Here is a 23781-nt window from a genome sequence, read left to right on the forward strand (position 1 = left end):
CCCCGGTGGTGCAGTGGGTTAAACCCATGTGCCAGCAGGACTGAAGAACGACAGGTCACAGGTTTGAATTCAGAGAGAGAGCGGATGAGCTCCTTCTATCAGCTCCAGCACCTCATGCAGGGACATGAGAGAAGCTTCCCACAAGGATGATAAAACATCAAAGTATCCTGGTGTCCCCTGGGCAACATCCTTGCGGACAGCCAATTCTCTCACACCAGAAGCAACTTGCAGTTTCTCAAGCTGCTCTTGACATGACCAAAACATTATGTATAATAGGACTAAAACTTCCATGGATTTTGGTATTCATACAGGGAACTTAGAACTACTGTATATTCTGGCGTATAAGACTACTTTTTAACCCAAGAAAATCTTCTCAAAAGTCAGGGGTCATCTTATACATGGGAGTAGTCTTATATGCCGGGAATCGTCTTATAGAGAGGGTGCTGAAACTTCCAATGTCGATTGGAGAATCTGTGGCTGCTGCATATGATGGGGGGAGCTCAAAAATGGCAGTAGCCATGTCCGTGCCATATGCAGCAATTGTATGAAAGCATTAAGGGTGACACTGTACAAGTACGGTAGAAGAAAATCCATTCATCAGGATTCGTGGACTTAATGCGGTCCCAATGGTGAGGTGAAGGGGCGCCTCACCGGGAAGGTGTAAGTGAAGGACGGAGCAAGCTGCAGGCGTCTGGAGTGCCCGGGGTATGGAAAGAAGAGATAGAGTGGCTCTGGGTGCAGAAAAACACACCTCTTACTGGCTCGCCCTTGTATCCTATTACCGTACCTCCTCCTCTGCCTCTCAGATCTCGCTCCGGAAGACTGCAGTGAAGCGGTGCAGGTGCGTATGCGCAAGATCTGAGAGGCAGAGAAGGAGGTACAGTAATAGGAAAATTACCATATTGAAATCAAATCTGATGCTTTTAAAAAATTATTTGGTGTGTGTTGGAAGAGGGTTAGTCTTATTCCAAACTCTATATTTTACCTGGAAAAATTGAAAAAAATCTTATACGCCAAGTCGTCTTATATGCCAGAATAGTAAACCTCAGTGGATAGAAAGGGCCAACTGTGGAGAGAAATGCCTTTTATTATTTCTGACTTTTTTCTAGCAACCCTGGAGCAATCCTTGAATTGCTAATGTGCCATAAAATTGAGTTAAGCGCTACATCTGGAAGTTTCTGGATGTCATCACCAGGAGTGACTTCTGACCTTGTTCAGGTTTTGCTGTTCATATAGATAGGCACTGAGAGTTAAGAGAAAGCAATTTGAGATAACATAAATGCTTTTTTGTGTGTTTTAAAACACCCTGAGATCTATGGTAAAATGCCAACCACTTGACATATTTGTCCTGTCTAGGAATCCAAATTACATTCCTGAGATCTAAGAGTTACAGCAAGCATTTCTCCAAGGTTGCACGATCAATCATTCTCTCATTAGCTATGGCCCCATGCTGCTGCTGCACATGCATATGTATGCACATATGTATGCATGCACACACACATACACAGTTCTTGTATTGTGCTATGTTCATGGACAAAGAAGGTTGGCAGATCTCACCGTATGCCTTCCCGACTTGTTGACAGCATTTATTGCTACTCTTACATTTCCCGGCTATGGAATAAGCAAACAGATTATAAGTGTGTTTGTGTAACTGCCTCTCAAATGTACACTTGTCATGCCAGCTGGAATAAGTAAAAGCACTACATCTATGTTTTTCCAGATTATCTTTTTAGGTCATCTATGTTGCTCTATCTCCCAAGGCAAGTCAAAACAAATAAATCAAACATGTAGGTTTCTGTACTTTGCTTCTTTCACAAAACAAAATTTGGCCTCATGGATCAGCTTCCAGAAGGGCTAGAGAATTTATTGAAAATTTCATGCCTAGGTGGCCTGATGATCCAAACTGGGTAGCATGCCAAAATCTAGAAAACAGGAAATATATCAATCCTAAATATATGGGAAAGGATTGGGTTAGGAATACAAAAAAGTCCCCGACTACATCCCAAAGTGAATAACACTGCCAGATTTATTGTTTGCTAGATTTGCCAGTTTTATTGTTAAATATGTGTCTCTGAACTTTCTCTGGATTGAGCAATAACAGTTTATGAGCAAATTAGCAGGAAGCTGTCCCAAACAGTGCAAGCCCTGGTGTACTGCAATGAACTTTGTACTGCAATTGCATAGAAAGATCGGCTTGTTGTTGTTCAAGAGCTAATTTTAGCTCCTTCTTTTAGGGACAGTTGTATAGAAAAGGCCTTTTTCTTGACACCAGAGACCATGGTCCTAAAAGTAGCAATTATTGGGGCAGGTGTGAGTGGACTGGCCTCCATCAAATGCTGCCTGAATGAAGGACTGGAGCCTACTTGTTTTGAGAAGAGTAATGGAATTGGAGGTCTCTGGCAATTCACAGTAAGTGGCATGAACTCAATTTAAACCTTTAAAGTTCAAGTATTGAAATAATTCTGAAAACATTTCATCAAATGCAAAGTTAATTCCTACCTAGTGTAATGGTAACTTTAAAAAGGTCAGTATAACTTGGAAGGAAAGTTATACTGAACAAAAAAATCAAGGAAGAAAAGCTTCCTGCTTGGATATAACTGCAAGAAAAATCAGAAAGGAGAATGAAACTAAATTAGAGCTTTGTACCCATGGGACCATGTATCATACTTATTAAATAGTTTAAGCAGGAAACATCACTCCCAGGATATATCTCAGGATATAAATAGGGAACTGGAAACCAGGAAAGTTGTATATATATCAAGTGCTATCTTTGAGAAGATAAAGATGTATCTTATTATGCGCTGAGTTGCTGAGCTTGTTGATCAAAAGGTCGCAGGTTCGATTCCGGGGAGCGGTGTGAGCTTCCGCTGACAGCCCTGGCTTCTGACAACCTAGCAGTTTGAAAACATGCAAATGTGAGTAGATCAATAGGTACCACTCCAGTGGGAAGGTAACGGCGCTCCATGCAGTCATGATGGCCACATGACCTTGGAGGTGTCTACGGACAACGCCGACTCTTCGGCTTAGAAATGGAGATGAGCACCACACCCCAGAGTTGGACACGAGTGGACTTCATGTCAAGGGAAAACCTTTAATTAGTTTTAATCAGTTTGTCCTCTTGATTACTACATGTTGCCTGCCCATTATTATTGTGCCTATGCATATTCTTTATTTTTCATATTGTTATGTATTTATGTATTTTGTTTAACTATGATGTTATTGTTTATTGTTTGCGTTTTCGGTTTGTGTTTTTGGTTTTTTTTTATTGTAATTGTCATTTGGGCTTGGCCTCATGTAAGCTGCTCCGAGTCCCCATTGGGAAGATGGTGGCGGGGTAACAAATAAAGATTATTATTATTATTATTATTATTATTATTATTATTATTATTTACCCTTTTACTTATTACGTTTAAGACAGTGCGGACTCATACATTCCAGTTCAAAGCAGATAATCTGGAATCGGATCCTGGGATAAAGGGCAGTGTATTTTAGAAAATGGTATTCATAACCATTTGGAGATCATAATCTTTTGAAAAAGCAGAGAAGAGCCAAAAACCTGTTTGAGTAGAATCTTCTTAAGTGGTACATAACCAGATGTAATTATGCATGACAATTTGGCAAGTTGTTAGACTGATAACCTGTTGACTCTAATCTGTTAGGAAACAGAATATGCCAATGCACAAAATAGCAGTGCTTCAGAAGTATTTTTCAGTCACTCAGAAACATATCTACTCCACCTTTGAACAACTTGGTTTATATTATGCACTCAAGAGACAAAATGAAGTAGACTTTGGTAAAAATAACATAATTGGTTTACTCACAACTTCATGTGTTCGGCATACACAGGTACACACCTTATCAGTCCAGTTACAGATATGTTTGAAATAATCTCTATGTGCAGATGGCATAGGGCATCTTTCTTATAATTTAGTGTTTGTCTGTTGTCTGAGCCAGGCCCATAGCCAGGATTTTGATTGGGGGGGGGGGGTGAGTTTGATTCGGGGGGGGGGAGCTCAGGATCTACCCTAGCAAACCTTTTGTATCATTATCCCAATACCGCGATGCATATGGGATATATTGAGCATGGTGATCAGATCATGATATGAATAAACATAACAGTTTAAATAATGTACCAGTAAGGCCTTCTTGTGGACCACCCTGAGAATTTCAGGGGGGGGGAAGCCCCTCAAGCCCCTCCCCCCCCCCCCCCGGGCTATGAGCCTGGTCTGAGCAGTCGAAGGTCGAATGCAGTCTGAAGTCTAAAATGGAGCCTGATGTCTGGGCAGTCTCAGATTGTGTGGTCTGCAGACCGCCCACAACTTCTCAGGAAACATAGAGCAAGGAAAGAAAGCTGCATATCAGAACATACACACAATAAGTAAGCAACAGGATTATAGATAAACAAATTACTAGAGGAGGCTTGAAGAAGGTTGTAATTTCCAACAGTGTAGAAGGGCCCCGGGACTGTTATTGCAAAAAATCATCTTAAGAAATCTTAATTCTGAAAAATTATATTATCTTTATTTTGTACTACATAATATTATGTAAATCTTTAATTGTATAATAAAATTTTGCAGATGTAGCAACACTAAATCAGAATAAGTGACACTCATCTCAGAGGCCTGCTGTACCAGGGTGGCTCTCCTCTCCTCCTCAGTGTTAGAAGTCTCCATATAAACTACTAGCTGTGCCCTGCCACGCGTTGCTGTGGCCTATAGTAAAACTTATCAAAGTTGAGGTAGATATCTGGACTATTATGAAAGAGAGGTCCCTACCTATTCCTTCCCCCTTTTCCTCCCCCTTTCTCTACTTTCTTCCTTCTCTGCCTCTTTCTTTCTTTCCTTCTTTCACTACTTGGTTTCATCCTTCTCTCTTTCCTTCATTCCCTCCCCCTTTCTTCCTTTGCCTTTCTTCCCTCCCTGTTTGCTTCCTTCTTTCACTTTTTATTTCCTTTTATTTCACCACCATCATAACAATAACAATAATGCAATGCATTGCCTCTGGGACCTGACACCTCTCCCATTCCCCCTAAAAGGGTCTCAGAGGAAGAATAGCATAATAATAATAATAGAAATAACAACCTTTACCCGCCATGTGTTGCTGTGGCCAATCTTCCCTCTTTCTCTCCTTCTTTCCCTCCCTCCCTCCCTCCCTCCTTCCTTCCTTCCTTCCTTCCCATCTTTCCTTCTCCTCTTCTTTCTCTATCTCTTTCCTTCCTTCCCCCTTTTTCTTTCTCTTCTGCTGTCTCTCTTTTCTTTCCTTCCATCTTTCCTTTTCTTTCCTTTTCTTCTTCCTCTAACTTTCCTTCCTTCCCCCTTTTTCTTTACCTCCCTTTCTCTTTCTTCCTTCTTTCCTTCCTTCCTGTCTTTCCTAGATTTTGACAGGGCGGGAAGGGGCGGGGTGGGGTTTGGAGGTGGCCTGAAGTAAAAGGAGGTAAGATTGGGGCAGGGGAGTGATGGAGCGTGGGGTTGCGTGTGTGTGTGCGGCGGCGGGGGGAGTGATGGAGCGTGGGGTTGTGTGTGTGTGTGCGGCAGGGTGTGTGTGTGTGCGGGAAGCGGCGCGGCGGGGCTTGAAGTGGGCATGGTTTCCGCAGAGGGAACGTTGGCCGGAAGGCCATGTGCGCGCGCGATGGAACTTGCGGCTGGGCGCCAACGCTCATGCTCAGTTGTTTTGCCGTTTTGTGAGTGTGTTGTGTTGTTTTTCATTTTGAGTAGATATGTTTGTACCTTGTGGGTTGTGTTATGGGCACGGGGATTTTAGTTAAGTTTCGTTGGGGGATTTTTGAGTTTTGTTGTTTTGCCGTTTTGTGAGTGTGTTGTTGTGTTGTTTTTCATGTTGAGTAGATATGTTTGTACCTTGTGGGTTGTGTTATGGGCACGGGGATTTTAGTTAAGTTTCGTTGGGGGATTTTTGAGTTTTGTTGTTTTGCCGTTTTGTGAGTGTGTTGTTGTGTTGTTTTTCATTTTGAGTAGATATGTTTGTACCTTGTGGGTTGTGTTATGGGCACAGGGATTTTGGTTAAGTTTTGTTGGGGGATTTTTGAGTTTTGTTGTTTTGCCGTTTTGTGAGTGTGTTGTTGTGTTGTTTTTCATTTTGAGTAGATATGTTTGTACCTTGTGGGTTGTGTTATGGGCATGGGAATTTTGGTTAAGTTTCGTTGGGGGGTTTTTGAGTTTTGTTTCCTCGTTGGATGCCCCTAACAAATTTATATATATAGATAATTTGTTGATAAACTGCTAGATTTTCCCACACAGAATTAGATACATATAGTGAGAGACAGCTACATGATACTTAGAAACATTCATTGACTGTGTCAGACATATTGTATCTTGTGACACTATCTTATTGTTGTGAATCATTAAAGGCCCTTCCACATAGCCATATAACTCAGAATATCAAGGCAGAAAATCCCACAATATTTGGGTTATATGGTAATGTGGACTCAGATAACCCAGTTCGAAGCTGATCTTGGGGGATTTTCTGCCTTGATATTCTGGGTTATATGGCTGTGTGGAAAGGCCCACAGAGAAAATAGTCCCTGCCAGAATTTTAATCCTCTGAGTGCTTCGGAGGATGGTGTGATGTTCAAGTGTATTTGAAAACAATACAATTTCTAAGCATTAGTTCAGCATATAATTATTCAAGGCACATATGTAAGCCGCTTTGATTCCCCTTCAGGTTAGAGAAAGGCAGGGTATAAAGAAGCTAAAATAAATAAATAAATAAATAAATATGTGTGCATAGCTTGTACACTACCAATGTTCTCTGTATAAAACGTTTTAAAATCCTAAATTAAAATTTCCCAGACTACAAATTTATTATTTATTTATTTACAGCATTTTTATCCCGCTCTTCTCAGCCCGAAGGCGACTCAGGGCGGCGTACAGATTGTCAAGAATTAGATGCCATAAACATACATATAGACATATAAATTAAAAACATTTAATATCACACAATAAAAATCCATATAAAAACCATTTAAAACTATAATAATTAATGTCAACCAGTTTGATTCCTTATCCATTTGCATTGTCTAAGCCGTTCTGTGTTCGCTATTTCATCATACTGTATTTATCCAGTTACACCGTGTTACCAAAAGCTTGCTCAAGAGCCAAGTTTCTACTCTTTTCCAAAAGGTCAGGAGGGAGGGGGCCGATCTAATATCCCTGGGAAGGGAGTTCCACGGCCGAGGGGCCACCACTAAGAAGACCCTGTCTCTCGTCCCCGCCAAGTGCGCCTGCGAGGAAGGCGTAATCGAGAGCAGGGCCTCCCCAGACGATCTTAAATTCCTTAAATTCCTAAGGAGAGGTACGTTTGGATAGATAAGCTGAGCTGGAACCATTTAGGACATAAAAGTAGATAGTTTTTCCTTGAAGAAAAAATCAGTGGACCTGTGACTGATCCCCTTCCACCTTTGGGGAAAAGTTTCTGTTTTGGAGATTTTAGATTTCTTGATTAGGGAGACTCAACCTGTGCCTCTCATGCATTTTATGAACAAGAAACAAACAGGTTTTTAGAGGTTTTTACAGGTTTTAGAAGGTCTTTTATCATCTTTTTTATTGTTCATTGTAATTCTCTGTATGCACAGGAAATTCCTGAAAGGGGAAGAAACACTGTGTACAGATCGGTGATAACCAATACCTCCAAGGAAATGACTTGCTTCAGTGATTTCCCATTCCCTGAGGATTACCCAAACTATCTACACAATTCTGTCCTCCTGAAGTATCTCAAGGCATATGCAGAACATTTCCAACTTCTGGACCATATACAATTTAAGGTGAGGAGAACAAATGTTACATTGTTAGATATTTTCCAAGAAACATGCTATTGGGTTGCTGTGGGTTTTTTGGGCTGTATGGCCATGTTCTACTAACACTCTCTCCTGATGTTTTGCCTGCATCTGTGGCAAGCATCCACAGAGGTTTGTTCAGAGATCCAATAGACCTCTGAACAATCTCTGAGGATGCTTGCCACAGATACAAGAGAAATGTCAGGAGAGAATGCTACTGGAACATGGCTAGACAGCCCGAAAAACTCACAGCAACCTAGTGATTCTGGCCATGAAAGCCTTTGACAACACATTAAACATGCTATTTTATCTATTCTGGATTGTATTCTTCTTATTCCTGACTTATTCTATTTTCAACAGTTAGAATACTGTTTTCCTTCTGGGAGACTAAGGCAACAAAAATATTAAACAATTCTGTCTTCTGGGTTTTTGAAAGTTTTTCGGGCTGTATGGCCATGTTCCAGAAACATTCTCTCCTGATGTCATGAGGTCGGTCTTCTGTCTGTCCTGTTAGCCTTTTATTGTCTACAGCAGGGGTCCTCAAACATTTTAAACAGAGGGCCAGGTCACAGTCCCTCAAACTGTTGGAGGACCAGATTATATGAAAAAAACATGAATGAATTCCTATGCACATATCTTATTTGTAGTGCAAAAAACACTTAAAAACAATACAATAATTAAAATGAAGAACAATTTTAACAAATATAAACTTATTAGTATTTCAATGGGAAAAGCCTAGAGAAGACAATTATGCTGGGGAAAGTGGAAGGAAAAAGGAAGAGGGGCCGACCAAGGGCAAGATGGATGGATGGCATCCTTGAAGTGACTGGACTGACCTTGAAGGAGCTGGGGGTGGTGACGGCCGACAGGGAGCTCTGGCGTGGGCTGGTCCATGAGGTCACGAAGAGTCGGAGACAACTGAACGAATGAACAATTTCAATGGGAAGTGTGGGCCTGCTTTTGGCTGATGAGATAGGATTGTTGTTGTTGTTGTTGTTGTGTGCTTTCAAGTCATTTCAGATTTAGGTTGACCCTGAGCAAGGTCCAGGTAAATGACCTTGGAGGGCCGTATCCAGCCCACGGGCCTTAGTTTGGGGACCCTCAGTCTGCAGAGTAGCTCCACTATTTCCTGTTCTTTTTCAGAATGCTTTATATTTAAACTGTCTAGTGAGCCTGAGCTCATTCAGAACCTTCCATTTTTCTTTGTACTTGCTAATTGTTTGTATTCCTTTGTGATAATTCCTCCATTCTTCCATTTCTTGTGCATGTCTCTTTTAAATCTCAACTAATTTGAAAGTTTACACACAGTTCCCTGTTTTTTTAGCCACCTCCTAGAATCATAGAGTAATAGAAGTTGGAAGAGGCCACATGTGCCATCTAGTCTAACCCCTAACATGCATTAATCATCAATTAAAGGAAAAGCTTGGAATCTTAATCTTATCCACATTATCTGGCAGCGCAGACTCATATAACCCAGTTTAAAGCAGAAAACCTGGGATCAGATCCTGGGATATCGGGTCTGTCTGGAAGGGCCCTGAGTGGTTTGTGTGGAGCAAAGAACATAATCTGAAACAAATATTTGAATGGGGATACCCTTCCCTACCATATTAAATAACATGGATATTATCTTTGAGAACCGAAGCAGTAAATGGGACCTATGTCATGAGTAGGTTTATGGGATGGCAGCAGACACAACCAACTACCAAAAAAGGGCTGAAATCAAACTGAGATTATGGCGATAGCAGTTCTTGTACCACTCCCATCATAAATCCTTGCTGCTTTCATCCACTTGCTGACAGTCAATATGCACATATTTTGTAAATAATCCATCAAAATCTGAGCCCTTTTAATTTACACAATTACAGCACACTCTTTCCACTTTAATTGTCATGTGATAATTGTATGGAATCTTGAGATATTAGAGGCACTAGTGTTCTTCTGCTGCAAATTCTAAATACTCATCCCTACACTATAAAATACTGAGATTCCATAGGAAGTTGTGCTATGACGGTTAAAATGGAATCACAGCACTATATTTGTGTAGTGTGCAAAGCCCCCAGGTTAGATAAGGCAGAAAGAGCATCAACAAGAAATTTTGGTTTAAGAGGAGCCTGGGGGTGGGGTGGGGGGTGATACTAAAGCAGCCAAAATATAGCAGGTTTTCAAAGGATGCCATCAGGATATATAACAGTTAAATGACCTAAGAATGCTTTATTATTTTCTGGGGATTTTTTACAAGACTACAGTATACAGCATCAGAAAACATCCAGATTTCGCATCCACAGGACAGTGGGTAGTTTATACTGAGACTAATCGGCAGCAGGCATCGGCCGTTTTTGACGCTGTTATGGTTTGCAGTGGCAGTTATTCAGAGCCCAAGCTACCACTAGACGCCTTTCCTGGTAAGTTTCCCTGGTAAGTCACGTACATAGGTAGTCAAAAGTCAGTGGAAGTCACTTTGTAGTGTTTATCTTGATTGATGTTCCTACCATACTCTTTACTGAAATCCCCCATACATTTTTGAAACAATACATTCTAGCGATATCTGTATAACTAACATCTGGCCTGGACCTTAAATTAGCAATAGAAAGTTAAGCATTTTGTTGTTTTTGATTACTTATAGATTGGTCTACCTAGATACAATGTGAAATCTGAAATTCTGACACAGGTAATAAATAGCAAATGTGTTGTTGTAGGTTTTTCGGGCTATATGGCCATGTTCTTGTAGCATTCTCTCCTAATGTTTTGCCTGCATCTATGGCAAGCATCCTCAGAGGTTGTGAGGTCTGAAGATGCCATAGATGCAGGCGAAACATCAGGAGAGAATGCTTCTAGAACAGGGGTCCTCAATTTTTTTAAACGGAGGGCCGGGTCATAGTCCCTCAAACTGTTGGAGGGCCGGATTATAATTTGGAAAAAAACCCATGAATGAATTCCTATGCACACTGCACATATCTTATTTGAAGTGCAAAAAACACTTAAAGACATACAATAATTAAAATGAAGAACAATTTTAACAAATACAAACTTATTAGTATTTCAATGGGAAGTGTGGGCCTGCCTTTGGGTGATGAGATAGGATTATTGTTGTTGTTGTGTGCTTTCAAGTTATTTCAGACTTAGGTTGAACCTGAGTGAGGCCGGGTAAACAACGCTGGAGGGCCGTATCCAGCCCTCGGGCCATAGTTTGAGGAAGCCTGTTCTAGAACATGGCCATATAGCCTGAAAAACCTACAACCCAGTGATTCCAGCCATGAAAGCCTTCAACAATACAATAGCAAATGTAATTAAGTACTGCAGAATAAGAGACAGATATATATGATTGAGAAACTCTCCTCTGCACTTCCCAAAATACTGCATTTTATTGCATAATTGTCACCACTGTATAACAGTTGGACCCCATGTTTTGGGTGCCAAAAACTATATTTTTCTTTTCCTCGCATAACCATCACATTCTCATTTTGAACTGGTTTTCCCTTCCTTCTGTCTTTCTCCAAAGACAAAGCAGTAAAAAACTATAAAATGAGGGTCTCTGAAGCTTCACTCTTCTCTTTTCTCCTCCCTCCTCCTTCCAAGGCAAGCTAGTTTACAACATTTTAAATGGAATTATTTGGAAAAAGGAGGGAGGAAGGAAGATCCTGGTTGCATTTCAGGTTCTTTTAAACTGCTTTGTCATAGAGGAAGGAAAGAAGAGTGGAGCTTCAGAGACTTCATTTTTATCATTCTTAAACTGCCTTGCCTTCAAAGAAAGAAGGAATGAAGGGAGGGAAAATCAGCCTCAGATGTCTTTAAAGTTAAAAAAACAAACAAACAAGCATAAATGGGGCTGTTTGTTTGAGGCTGGATCATCTGTCCTCTTTCTCTCCTTTCGGAGGTGACACATTTTATTTAAATCAAGAACAACTGAAACTTGAGAATAAAGGCAGAATTTTTTCCTTGTATAAATCACACACTTTTCTTTTCCAAAAAATTGTGGGAAAATGCAGCTATTATGTGATGAAAATACGGTAATTGTAATAAGCATATTTCCTATTTAGCATGACAGGAGGTATGATTTTTGTATGTTTAAGGCACAAAACATCTTGACTTGCTTGATCAACTATGATGATTTGGGTTTTTCAAAACCTCTATTTATGTTGAGATATTTTTGTCTGCAAATATTCAATTTACATTAGTAATGATCACACCTCCTTAGAGCTTTGGGAATAAATCTTGTATTTTAGTGGTAAAAATACACTAATTCCAGGAACATGGGCCATCCAAGTGCATTAAGGCCTTGGAGTATCCTCTTAGCTCTTACATATCAACATAAGAATTCAGCTAGATACAGCACTAGCTATATGTAAAAAGGCAGAAGTGGGAACCACTCAGCCCTTTAGGTGTTCCTGAACTGCAATTTCTATGATTCATCATCACTGCAATGCTGGCTTGGGCTGTTGGGAGTGCTTCGTATCTCCCATTGTTACAATAATTGTACTATTGCCTAGTGAGAAATGTTTTATGAAAGAAGTGTTTATAAATCCTTTTCTTTCCACAGGAATTGAGAAATTCAAGGGTCGCTATATACATAGCTGGGAATACAGAGATCAAAGAGAGTTTGAAAGGCAAAATGTCCTTGTAATTGGTGTTGGAAATACTGGAGCGGACATTGCTTCAGAGGTCTGCCGCACAGCTGCTAAGGTGAATAATTTGTTGCTACAAAGATTTGAAGGAAGACTTCCACTTCGCAACAGTACCTTTACATTGTGTTTATTGAGGATTCAAAGTAGTCTACATGTATTCTCTTGCATTTCTTAGAACAAACCTGTAAGATTGTTCATTCCTATTATTTCTAACATTGTCAGGTTTTAAAAATAGCTGCAAGGGACAGTCAAAATTCATGATTAACGTGGTTGACATTCAGGAGGGAAACATAAACAAGTTTGTGTTTTACATATACCTATACCTATACCAGGGGTCCTCAAACTAAGGCCCAGGAGCCAGATACGGCCCTCCATAGCCATTTACCTGGCCCTCATTCAGGGTCAACCTAAGTCTGAAATGACTTGAAAGCAGACAACAACAATCCTGTTATTGGTACTGGTAGTCCAGGCAAAACATCAGGAGAGAATGCCTCTAGAACATGGCCATATAGCCCGAAAAACCTACAACAACCCAATAACAATCCTATCTCATCAGCCAAAAGCAGGCTCACACTTCCCACTGAAATACTAATAAGTTTATATTTTGTTAAAATTGTTCATCATTTTAATTATTGTATTGTTTTTAAGTGGGTTTTTTGCAGTGTGCATAGGAATTCATTCATGTTTTTTCAAGTTATAATCCACCCCTCCAACACCCCTCTGTTTAAAAAGTTCGAGGACCCCTGCTCTATACTGTTTTGATTTTAGTTTAACTTAGCTAAACTTGTCTCTGTAAAATTAACATATTACTCACATTTATAAATTATCTGATGTGCCCTTTTCTGTTTTAATGAAGCACCCACATTCAAATACATTAGACTTTGAGGCATTTTGATCAGTCTATATCAGTGGTTCCCAACTTCTTTTTTGACCAGGCTTGGTTATCTGGAGTGCTAATTCAGAAATTCCATTGGATAGGCCACATCAGCTCTAGTTTCTGATACAGAACATATGCCATCCACAACATATGCTGTGGGCGAGCAGTAGTCACCATCTGCTCGCCCACAAAAAACAGTGAGGTCGTGGACCATGTTTTAGTTCTTGGAGACCACTGGTAGTCCATGGACCACAGGTTGGGAACCAGTGGTCTACATAAAAGGAAAAAGTTTCCTACCTAAACTGCACTCTGGTCAAGACTTTCTCTCAACTTCTACAGCTACCACACACATTTATAATGTGCTTATTATAAATCCTTTGAGGCATCCTACTAATTCTATTCTCTCATCCCCTCATGACAGAACCTTGGCATATTAAATCTATTATGGATTGTATATATCTCCCTAAGAATACTCTTCTCAGCTTTGATTCCCCTTTAGGTCTTTCTCAGCATCAGAAGTGGAGCATGGGTGCTCAGCCGTGTTGCTGGATCTGGCTGGCCTTCTGACATGATTTTGGGAACTCGCTTGATGGCATACATTCAACGGCTTCTTCCTGGATGGATATTGCGTAGAATGAAGGCAAAGATATTCAATCGGTGGTTTAACCATGAGAACTATGGATTGGTTCCTGTTCAAAGGTATTACCGTTATTATGGATGAAATTGCATGTGCTAGAAAGCCTTGCTTACAATATCTAAAATTTTCATGGTGACCATAGTTAAGACATAAATAAACTTCTGGGTCAAGACAAATCTAGGCTGGAGGAATAATTTTTCAGGGCACTAGAACAAAACTATTTCATTTTAAAAGGAGACAAGCAACTCATGAAAACCACTTCCCCAGACTTGCTGGTTACTTGCCCATTACTTGATTCTTTCCTGGTTATTTCTGTGAGCTAGTTCCTTACTTACTTAGGCGATCCCTCATTGTCTGAGTAGGATTGTCTTCCAAGATCGGTGTACCTGTGGTGGGTACATAGGTGACTGTGAAGCCCTATTCTTGACCTGCATGGTCTCCTGCAGTGAGGGCATTGGTTTCCAAGTGGAAGGCGGTCCCGGTCGGGGTTGGCTTGACACGCCTTCTTCTTGGCATGTTTCTCTCTTTCGCCCTCTATTCATGCCTCTTCAAATTCTGTAGCACTGCTGGTCACAGCTGACCTCCAGCTGGAGCACTCAAGGGCCAGGGCTTCCCAGTTCTCGGTATCTATGCCAGAGTTTTTGAGGTTGGCTTTGAGCCCACCTTTAAATGTCTTTTCCTGTCCACTAACATTCCGTTTTCCATTCTTGAGTTTGGAGTAGAGCAACTGCTTTGGAAGACGGTGGTTGGGCATCTGGACAATGTGCCCGAGCTAGTTCCATAGATAAGAAGAATACTCAAAACTGTGTTGCATCGTGTAAGATTGCCTCACCAAACGGGCCCTGCATCCCAACCCTTGGGTTCACTCATTCTTTCCTCCCTCTTAATCCCTTTTTGGATTAGATACTTGGCCTCAAGGTGATTCCTATGTGAACCAGTGGATGTGTAGTTTGTGGGTTCACTTTGGTACGCCTGACCACATGCACTATCAAACTGCATACCATGGAAAATGAACAGGACATTAATGCAAATATCTGCTCTTGTCTTGATGAATATACATTTGTCAGCTTTTCTCAAATTCATTGTCATGTACAAACACTGGTTAAGCACTTCTCCACTGTCATATGTACACTGATCTTTTTTTAAAATTGAGAATATTTATTTTGCAGAGCAATTCTGTGAATGTTTACTCAGAAGGACATCCCACTGTGATCAGTAGGTCTCCAGTAACACACACACACACACATACAAACCCCATATCTATAAAATAACTGAATTATTTCGAAATAATCCACTCAGAACAACAGTGGAGAAAAACAGTGAACTGGCAATTTGTCTATACATGTACATATCCAAAGCAACATACTGTATTTCACTGTATAATAGCCGCCACCACATAATAGTCACACTCCCATTTTTTGGGTGCGAAAAATTATATTTTTGTTTTCTTCCCATAATAGTCAATAATGGAGATTTTTAGCTGGTTTTCCCTTCCTTCCTTTTTTTTCTGAGAAGGCAAAGCAGTTCAAAAACTATAAAATTTTCTCCTCCCTCCTCAGCAAGGCAGTTTACAAAATCTGGAATTGAGTTATTTGGAGAAAGGAGGGAAGATCCGACTTCTAAAGACCTCAATTTCAGGTTTTTCAAACAGTCTTGCCACTGAGGAAGGAGAAAGGAGAGGAGAGGTGGAGCTTCAGACACCTCTATTTTATAGTTTTTAAAATGCCTTGACTCCGGAAACCGAAAGAAGGAAGGAAGAATCAGCCACAAATCGTTCAGTAGTTTAAACAAACAAACAAAATGAGCTGTTTGTTTGAGGCTCAAACGATTTGAAAGCACACAACAGCAGCAGCACAAGAACATCTCTCTAATTTTAAAAAAAGTGAACACTAAGAAATATGAACAGTGATAGTTAAGCATGGATTGACATTCCTTTTCACCTTCTATTGCTTCATAGCTCATGGACACCCGTGATAGTGAATGATGAGTTGCCCTCCTGCATCCTCTCTGGTGCCATTGTGGTAAAGCCAAATGTGAGGGAATTTACTGAGACTTCTGTCATCTTCAAGGATGGAACAACAGAGAATATAGATGTGATCATCTTTGCTACAGGTTACAATGCCTCTTTTCCTTTCTTGGAGGAGCCAATCCAAAACATGTGTGATAACAGCGTATCTCTTTATAAACGCATCTTCCCTCCTCACTTGGAAAAACCCACACTGGCAATCATTGGTTTTATAGCAATAAATGGATCGATTCCACCTGTGGCAGAACTTCAGGCTCGCTGGGTCACAAGAGTGTTTAATGGTAAGAAACCTAAGCTGGAGACAAAAATATTAAGACTTTAGTTAGGTTTTAATAACTGTTAATAGATTTTTGATGCTTCTCTGCAATTATGTGAGCTAAGTCCTTTTTTTTTTTTTTAAGGGTGACATCACTTGGCATTCGTTAAATTGATAGAACATGATTTTGGTTTCATTATAGAGCTTTCTTAGGCAAGGAATATTCAGAGATCCCCCCCCCCCCCGGTTCCTTCATTTGAAATATATGGCCTACAGCACCAGGTATTAGTTGGTGGTCCTCTTATCCCACTACTAACTAGTGCTGGCCCTGTTTAGTTTCCAAGATCAGATTGGATCTGTTGCCTTTAGGTGTGTTACTGTTACTGTAGCTATTTGTCTTACATAGATTTTGGACCAAAAATGTAAGCACCTTATCTTAAGTATTTTAATCAAAATTTAAAAGAAAGCATTCCAACAATCCATTTAAAAAAAAAATGTTGGGGAAGTATTTCCCATTTTTTCTGGATCACCATATTTCTGGTTGAGAATACAGAACTGAATGTGTTACATACATCAATAATTAATTCCATAATGTCTAAAAATAAAATGAAAAGACTTTAGATCTATAGAAAAATTGGATTTCCGTTGGCTTGCCAGCATTGCCCTCTAGTGGCACATTTTATTTATTCTTCCAAAAGCAGTAGTGTAATTTTAAAGCACTTTTCAAATGTGTTGTCAAAAGTTTTCATGGTCGGAATCACTGGATTGCTGTGAGTATTCTGGGCTGTGTGGCCATGTTCCAGAAGCATTCTCTCCTGACGTTTCACCCACATCTACGGCAGGCATCCTCAGAAGTTATGAGATTTCTTGGAAACTAGGGAAGTGAGGTTTATATATCTGTGGAATGTCCAGGGTGGGATAAAGAACTCTTGTCTGCTTGAGGCAAGTGTGGATGTTGCAATTAGCCACCTTGATTAGCATTTAATGGCCTTGTAGCTTCAATACCTGGCTGATTGTTGGCCGGGGGATCCTTTATTGGGAGATATTAGCTGGCCCTGATTGATTCTTGTCTGGAATTCCCGTTTTTAAGTGCAGGAGTCTACCATATACTATGCAGCTGTGGACAAGTCTACATAGGGACTACCAAACACAAATCAAGGAACATGAAAGACACTGGAGACTAAATCAACCCAAGAAGTCAGCCATAACAGAGCACCTGATGAACCTACCTGTGGACAATTTCAACAGAAATGAGGAAACCATGAAAATGAACAAAATCTGGCTACCAGTATTTTTAAAAAAACTAAAATCATGACAGTAAATAAAGAGCAACACTCAAAAAACAGGAGAGTTCCAGACAAAAATTAATCAGGGGCATTAAATGCTAATCAAGGTGGCCATTTGCAACATTCACACTTCCTTCAAGCAGACAAGACACCTAACTCCAACAGACAAGAGTTATTTGTCCCACACTGGTCATTCCACAATTTCCCTAGTTCCAACAGATCTCATTACCTCTGAGGATGCTTGCCATAGATGCAGGCGAAACATCAGGAGAGAATGCTTCTAGAACATGACCATATAGCCCGAAAAAACCTACAACAACCCAGATAAGAGCTTTTTTTCCTCACAGATATAAACTCACTTTCCTAGTTTCCAACAGACCTCCTAACCTGTGAGGATGCCTGCTATAGATGTGGGCAAAACATCAGGAGATAATGCTTCTGGAACATGGCCATACAGCCCGGAAAACTCACCGCAACCCACTTTCAAATCCCCCCCCCCCCCAACCTCTGTGCATTACCATTATCTGCTTCTATGAAGACAGCTTTCTGGATGTGTAAATTCTTTTGTTAAATAATACTATTAACATTTCAAACTCTCAAATGTATTGAATCTGTTGATATTATGAACTTATTAGGCAAAGAATACAATACTCTTTCTAAGCTCTCTATGTCCACGGGAAACCGCTTTTACCAACAATGGTAGCGTATGTACAAAGGTCAAACACCCAAATTCCTTTTCTGTTCATCTCCATCCCTAGTTCTAACTGATGTTGAAATCCAACATCCCCTCCTTTACCACTTTATACACATATGGAATTGGATCATGTTAACCACTAAATAAGCAACACGGCCCTCACATATATTTTCATTACGTTATATATTTGTGTATATCTCAAGGGCAGGTTTTGTGCCAAAACTATAGATTTGGGTATGACCAGCAGACAAAGGACCATTTTTATACCCAGACATTCAAAATGGCCTTTCACCACAAGTCATGAAATGGGTTGGTTCCTTTCTGGATAAAAGTTAAGCTATAGTATTAATTGTCTCCTTCTTTGAATAGAGTAGTGAAAGGCACAGAAGGTTTTTTGATAAGAATTGATAAAGTACTTACATTAACATGTGGATAAATTAATTTTTAGACTACAGTTATAGATTTATAGATAACTTGGTACAGTAATATGCAAGAAACATCTTTTTGCAGGTACCCTCCCAATCAGAAACATAAAAAACATTGTTTACAAAAGTACGTAGCCTGTGCTCTCTGTCCCACTTGCTTTAAAGCTTTGGCTTCCGATTTGACATGTAAAATCCAAGGTGGATCTGTTGTTATCATTATGTCTAATTAGAATTACAGATTAACAAAGGTATTCCAATAAAGGTAGTTACTATTCCAATGCAAATCTCATTTACACATCAAGGCAGCCAGGCTAAGATTACATTCAATTAAATTATGTGTGAACAGTTTGTTTTTCTCATATACAGGTTCGTGCAAACTCCCATCAGTAAACAGAATGATTTGTGAAGTTGCTAAACGGAAGACAACTCTTCTTAAAATGTATGTTATGTTTTGTACACTGGGTGCGGTAGTGGGGATAGAGTCTGTTGTGGCAAACTTAGGAACTTATCACATTAGGAAATATTCTGTTTCTGAGACTGTTTGAGAATGATTTTGAATGGGTCCCATCACATGATGTTTGCCTCATCCCTTCAGTATTGAGTCGGAATCCATCTACAAATGGATTATTTCCAGACGGAATTATAATTGTGTGTTTTTTTAAATACTACGTATTTTTCCGTTACTGAAATGCTTTTTGTGTGTGTGATAGGAAAATCTGTATGTATCCCATCAGCAACTATACTTGTAATAGAGTGATGTAGGGGGTGTTTTGAATGGATTGGAAGGAGCCAGCCTTCTATGGTGTGATAAGTCAAAGCACAGTATTTTCAAATCATAAGAATCGTAAGAAACAGGTGTGATGAGGAAAGTTTGCACCCCATCTCAATACAGTATGCATCTAGTAGTAAAAAAATATGGGATGTATACTGATATAAACGGATTATAGCCCAATGTGATAAGGTCCTTAATGGAGATTCTTGAGTAGGGTTGCCATACCACATGGATAACCAGCACTTACCCAGATTCTATATATGCCACTCAAGGCCTGTTTGAATCATTGTTTTGCCCATAATCTGTGCAGAACAGCACTGTTTTGGCTTCCTGTTGGAAACTTTTAAAAAAAGATGAAGCCAGCCTAACTTCTTTAGGTAGGAAGCCCCACAGCTGGGGGACTGTGAGCTGATTGTTCTAGATCAGTTGTTAACTGTAAAAATGGTATGGCAGTTGATACCGATACTGAAAAAAACGATATGGTGTTCGAAACATTGGGAAGATGGACAATGTAACAAGTAATGTGCTGTGTTTGTAAATTATAGTAATTTGCATAATCTGAATTATTTACATAATATGATGAATAGATTACCAATTTTGAGGAAGTGGAATGTGGCACTCAAGTTTGTTGGTTTCCAAGGCCCCCAAATTTCACCATTCTGGCACCCCAGAATAAAGTCCCACTAAAGATGTTGTGTGTGTGTGTGTGTGTATCAGGAGTGACATGAGAAACTGCAAGTTGCTTCTGGTGTGAGAGAATTGGCATCTGCAAGTACGTTGCCCAGGGAACGTCCAGGTGTTTGATGTTTTACCATCCTTGTGGGAGACTTCTCTCATCTCCCTGCATGGGGAGTTGGAGCTGACAGAGGGTGCTCAACCCACTCTTCCCTGATTCAAACCGCTGACCTATCAGTCAGTAGTCCTGCTGGCATAAGGGTTTAACCCAGGGGTCCTCAAGCTAAGGCCCGAGGGCCTGATACGGTCCTCCAAGGTCATTTATCTGGCCCTTGCTCAGGGTCAACCTAAGTCTGAAACAATTTGAAAGCACGCAACAACAACAATCCTATCTAATCAGCCAAAAGCAGGCCCACACTTCCCATTGAAATGCTAATAAGTTTATATTTTGTTAAAATTGTTCTTCATTTTAATTATTGCATTGTTTTAAAGTGTTTTTTTGCACTACAAATGAAGTATGTGCACAGGAATTCATTCATGCTTTTTTCAAATTATAATCCGTCCCTCCAACAGTTTGAGGGACTGTGACCTGGCCTTCTGTTTAAAAGGTTTGAGGACCCCTGGTTTAACCCATTGTGCCACTTGTGGCTGCTCACATACATAACTAAAGAGGTTATGTACGTGATTAAAAGTGATGACTTTCTACTACTCTGTCTAATGTTCACTCAAGCAATTTGTACATTCATCTTAGAAGCTCTCAGAAAGCCTAAGATGTCATTGAAGCTGTCCTGAAGCCCCTCATCATGGAGTCAACTAAGTATTGCATAGATCAGTTTCTCGAACTGTGCTCCCCCAGATGTTTTGGACTTCAGCTCCCATAATTCCTAACAGCTGGTAAGAGGGCTGGGATTTCTGGGAGCTGAAGTCAAACTGGAGAAGCACACTTTGAAACAATAACACATTTCCATAATGTCTTACATTAAACAAGAATTGGGAAGTGAGGATAGTATTTTCTGGCTGTCCTGGATAGTGCCTCAGCAAGACATACATACATATGAGTGTTGAATAAAAAGTAATGCCTCCACCTTCGTAACTCCTCAATAGATGGCAGTACTGGTATGTGGCAGGTATTGGCTTGTTCAGTAGACTCTCCTCTACAGTTCCATTTTGGCAGGAAGCCTTAGCATTGAATGGTTGTGTTGTTAAAGTGTGAAGTATGGAACCCTGCACAGATGGCTGGTCAATGCGACTTAAGCAATGTGCAGTCATTGAATTCTTGACAGCAGAAGGTGTCACTTCAACATCTTTAAATTTACACTCCCAACCACACACGGTACTCACATCAACACAATCACCATAAACAGCTTGCATTCTCTGATGAATCTCCTTTGGGGTGACACCTTCTGCTGTCAAGAATTCAATGACTGCATGTTGCTTAAGTTGAATTGACTGACCGTCTGTGCAGGGTACGATACTTCGCACTATAACGACGCAACTGTTCAATGCTAAGGCTTCCCACCAAAACTGCACTGTAGAAGAGAGTCTACTGAACAAGCCAGTACGTGCCGCATACCAGTACTGCCATCTGTTAAGGAGTTACGAAGATGGAGACATTACTTTTCATTCAACCCTCGTACATACATATCCCTGACAACAGTCCCTTGACAAATATAGGTCCTTTAGGGGATTCTTTCAATTGTTGTTGCTGGTATATCCTAAATCAGGGGTCCACAAACTTTTTAAACAAAGGGCCAAGTCACAGTCCCTCAAACTGTTGGAAGGCCGGATTATAATTTGAAAAAAATTATGAATGAATTTCTATGCACACTGCACATACCTTATTTGTAGTGCAAAAAACACTTAAAAGCAATACAATAATTAAAATGAAGGACAATTTCAACAAATATAAAATTATTAGTATTTCAATGGGAAGGGGGGGCTACTTTTGGCTGATGATATTGGATTGTTGTTATTGTTGTGTACTTTCAAGTCGTTTCAGACTTAGGTTGACCCTGAGCAAGGGCCGGGTAAATGACCTTGGAGGGCCGCATCCGGCCCCCGGGCCTTAGTTTGAGGACCTCTGTCCTAAATCAACAGAGGGTGGGCTATTACTTTACTTTTTCCCAGCTCCTTCACATGTTCAGTAACAAATACCTGAATAATCCTGTGGAGGTCTGTGCTGAGCTTTATGACTAGAATATGATTGGGATTGCTTGAAAGCTTGATGGTGTTTCTATTTCTCTTCTACTACAGGGGATTTCCCATGGAAAAGGACAGTGCAAAGGCAAGCTTTGTTGCCTACATGGATGAAATTGCTGCTTGTATAGGGGTTAAGCCTAACTTGCTGTTGCTCTTCCTATTGGACCCCCAACTAGCCTTTAAAATTCTTTGTGGACCTTGCACTTCTTATCAATTCCGTCTGACTGGACCTGGGAAATGGGAACAAGCCAGAAGCACAATCCTGACAGAGTGGGACCGAGTTCTGAAGCCCTTGAAGACGACAGTCAACAATAGTTCCAAAGACTCCACAACTTTTTTCTGGTTTATGTTCCTTGGCTTTTCATTCCTTGGGGCTTCTTTGGTCATTTTAAAAACTCATCACATTCATGACTACCTAGGATGAGAGAGGTGCACTTTTCATATTACATGGATCTCTTGGTTTCATTGTACTGATTAGGTATATATCCAATACAATAAAACAAAAAGGAAATCAGACATTAAAAATATTTTAAACAAGAGGCATACAATCCTGCATAGCAGTCAAGCGTTCAGACTGAACAAAAATGTGACTTTCTTTCAAGTAAGTTGTGAAACAAGACTGGGAAACATACCATGATTTAAATTTTGCCCAATTATTACTAACCCCTTCAAAAAACACAAAATATACAACAGCAATTATATCCTTAAATAAAAGAGAATAAAATGTATCAAATATAGTCTTAAAATTGTTTTGTATTTTTGAAAAAATTGAGCACAGCAAACTTATAAAGTACAACATGTCCCTCTATTTCACATGGAAATTCTGTAAAGCAGTGGTGTCCACACTTTTTAAACTGAGGGCCAGTTCACAGTCTGATGGGGGGTGGGCAGACTATCTATATATATATAAATGTTCTGTGCATAATGAGTACCTTAAAAACAATGAACGAAATCACACCAAATTTGGCAACAAAATGTCACACAACACAAGGAGTGACCATCATTCAAAAAAATATGATTTTGTCGTTTGGGAGTTGTAGTTGCTGGGATTTATAGTTCACCTACAATCAAAGAGCATTCTGAACTCCATCAACAATGGAATTGAACCAAACTTGGCACACCGAACTCCCATGACCAACAGAAAATACTGGAAGGGTTTGGTGGGCATTGAACTTGAGTTTGGGAGTTGTAGTTCACCTACATCCAGAGAGCACTGTTGACTCACACAATGATGAATCTGGATTGAACTTGGCACAGATATTCAATATGCCCAAATATGAACACAGATGGAGTTTGGGGGGAATAGACCATGACATTTAGGAGTTGTAGTTGCTGGGATTTATAGTTCACCTACAATCAAAGAGCATTCTGAACCTCACGAACGAGAGAATTGGGGCAAACATCCCACACTGAACCCCCATGACCAACAGAAAATACTTCAGGCCACCCAGTCAAACTCCCTTTACCAGGGGAAGAAAAAGTAATCAAAGCCCTCCTGACAAAGAGCCATCCAGCCATAGATA

General features: G+C 40.1%; 1 protein-coding gene across 1 annotated transcript; it reads left to right on the top strand.

The window, feature by feature from the left end:
- Positions 1–2160: 2160 nt before the first annotated feature.
- On the top strand, positions 2161–22991 carry LOC132774324 (dimethylaniline monooxygenase [N-oxide-forming] 2-like). Its single transcript, XM_060774340.2, has 8 exons — positions 2161–2409; positions 7589–7777; positions 10029–10191; positions 12327–12469; positions 13788–13987; positions 15883–16232; positions 18979–19051; positions 22313–22991. Exons 1-8 carry the CDS (start codon positions 2278–2280, stop codon positions 22680–22682), a joined length of 1620 nt encoding a protein of 539 aa, XP_060630323.2. The 5' UTR covers positions 2161–2277; the 3' UTR covers positions 22683–22991.
- Positions 22992–23781: the final 790 nt, after the last annotated feature.

Source organism: Anolis sagrei, chromosome 4 (assembly GCF_037176765.1).
Source record: "Anolis sagrei isolate rAnoSag1 chromosome 4, rAnoSag1.mat, whole genome shotgun sequence".
Taxonomy (NCBI): Eukaryota; Metazoa; Chordata; class Lepidosauria; order Squamata; family Dactyloidae; genus Anolis; species Anolis sagrei.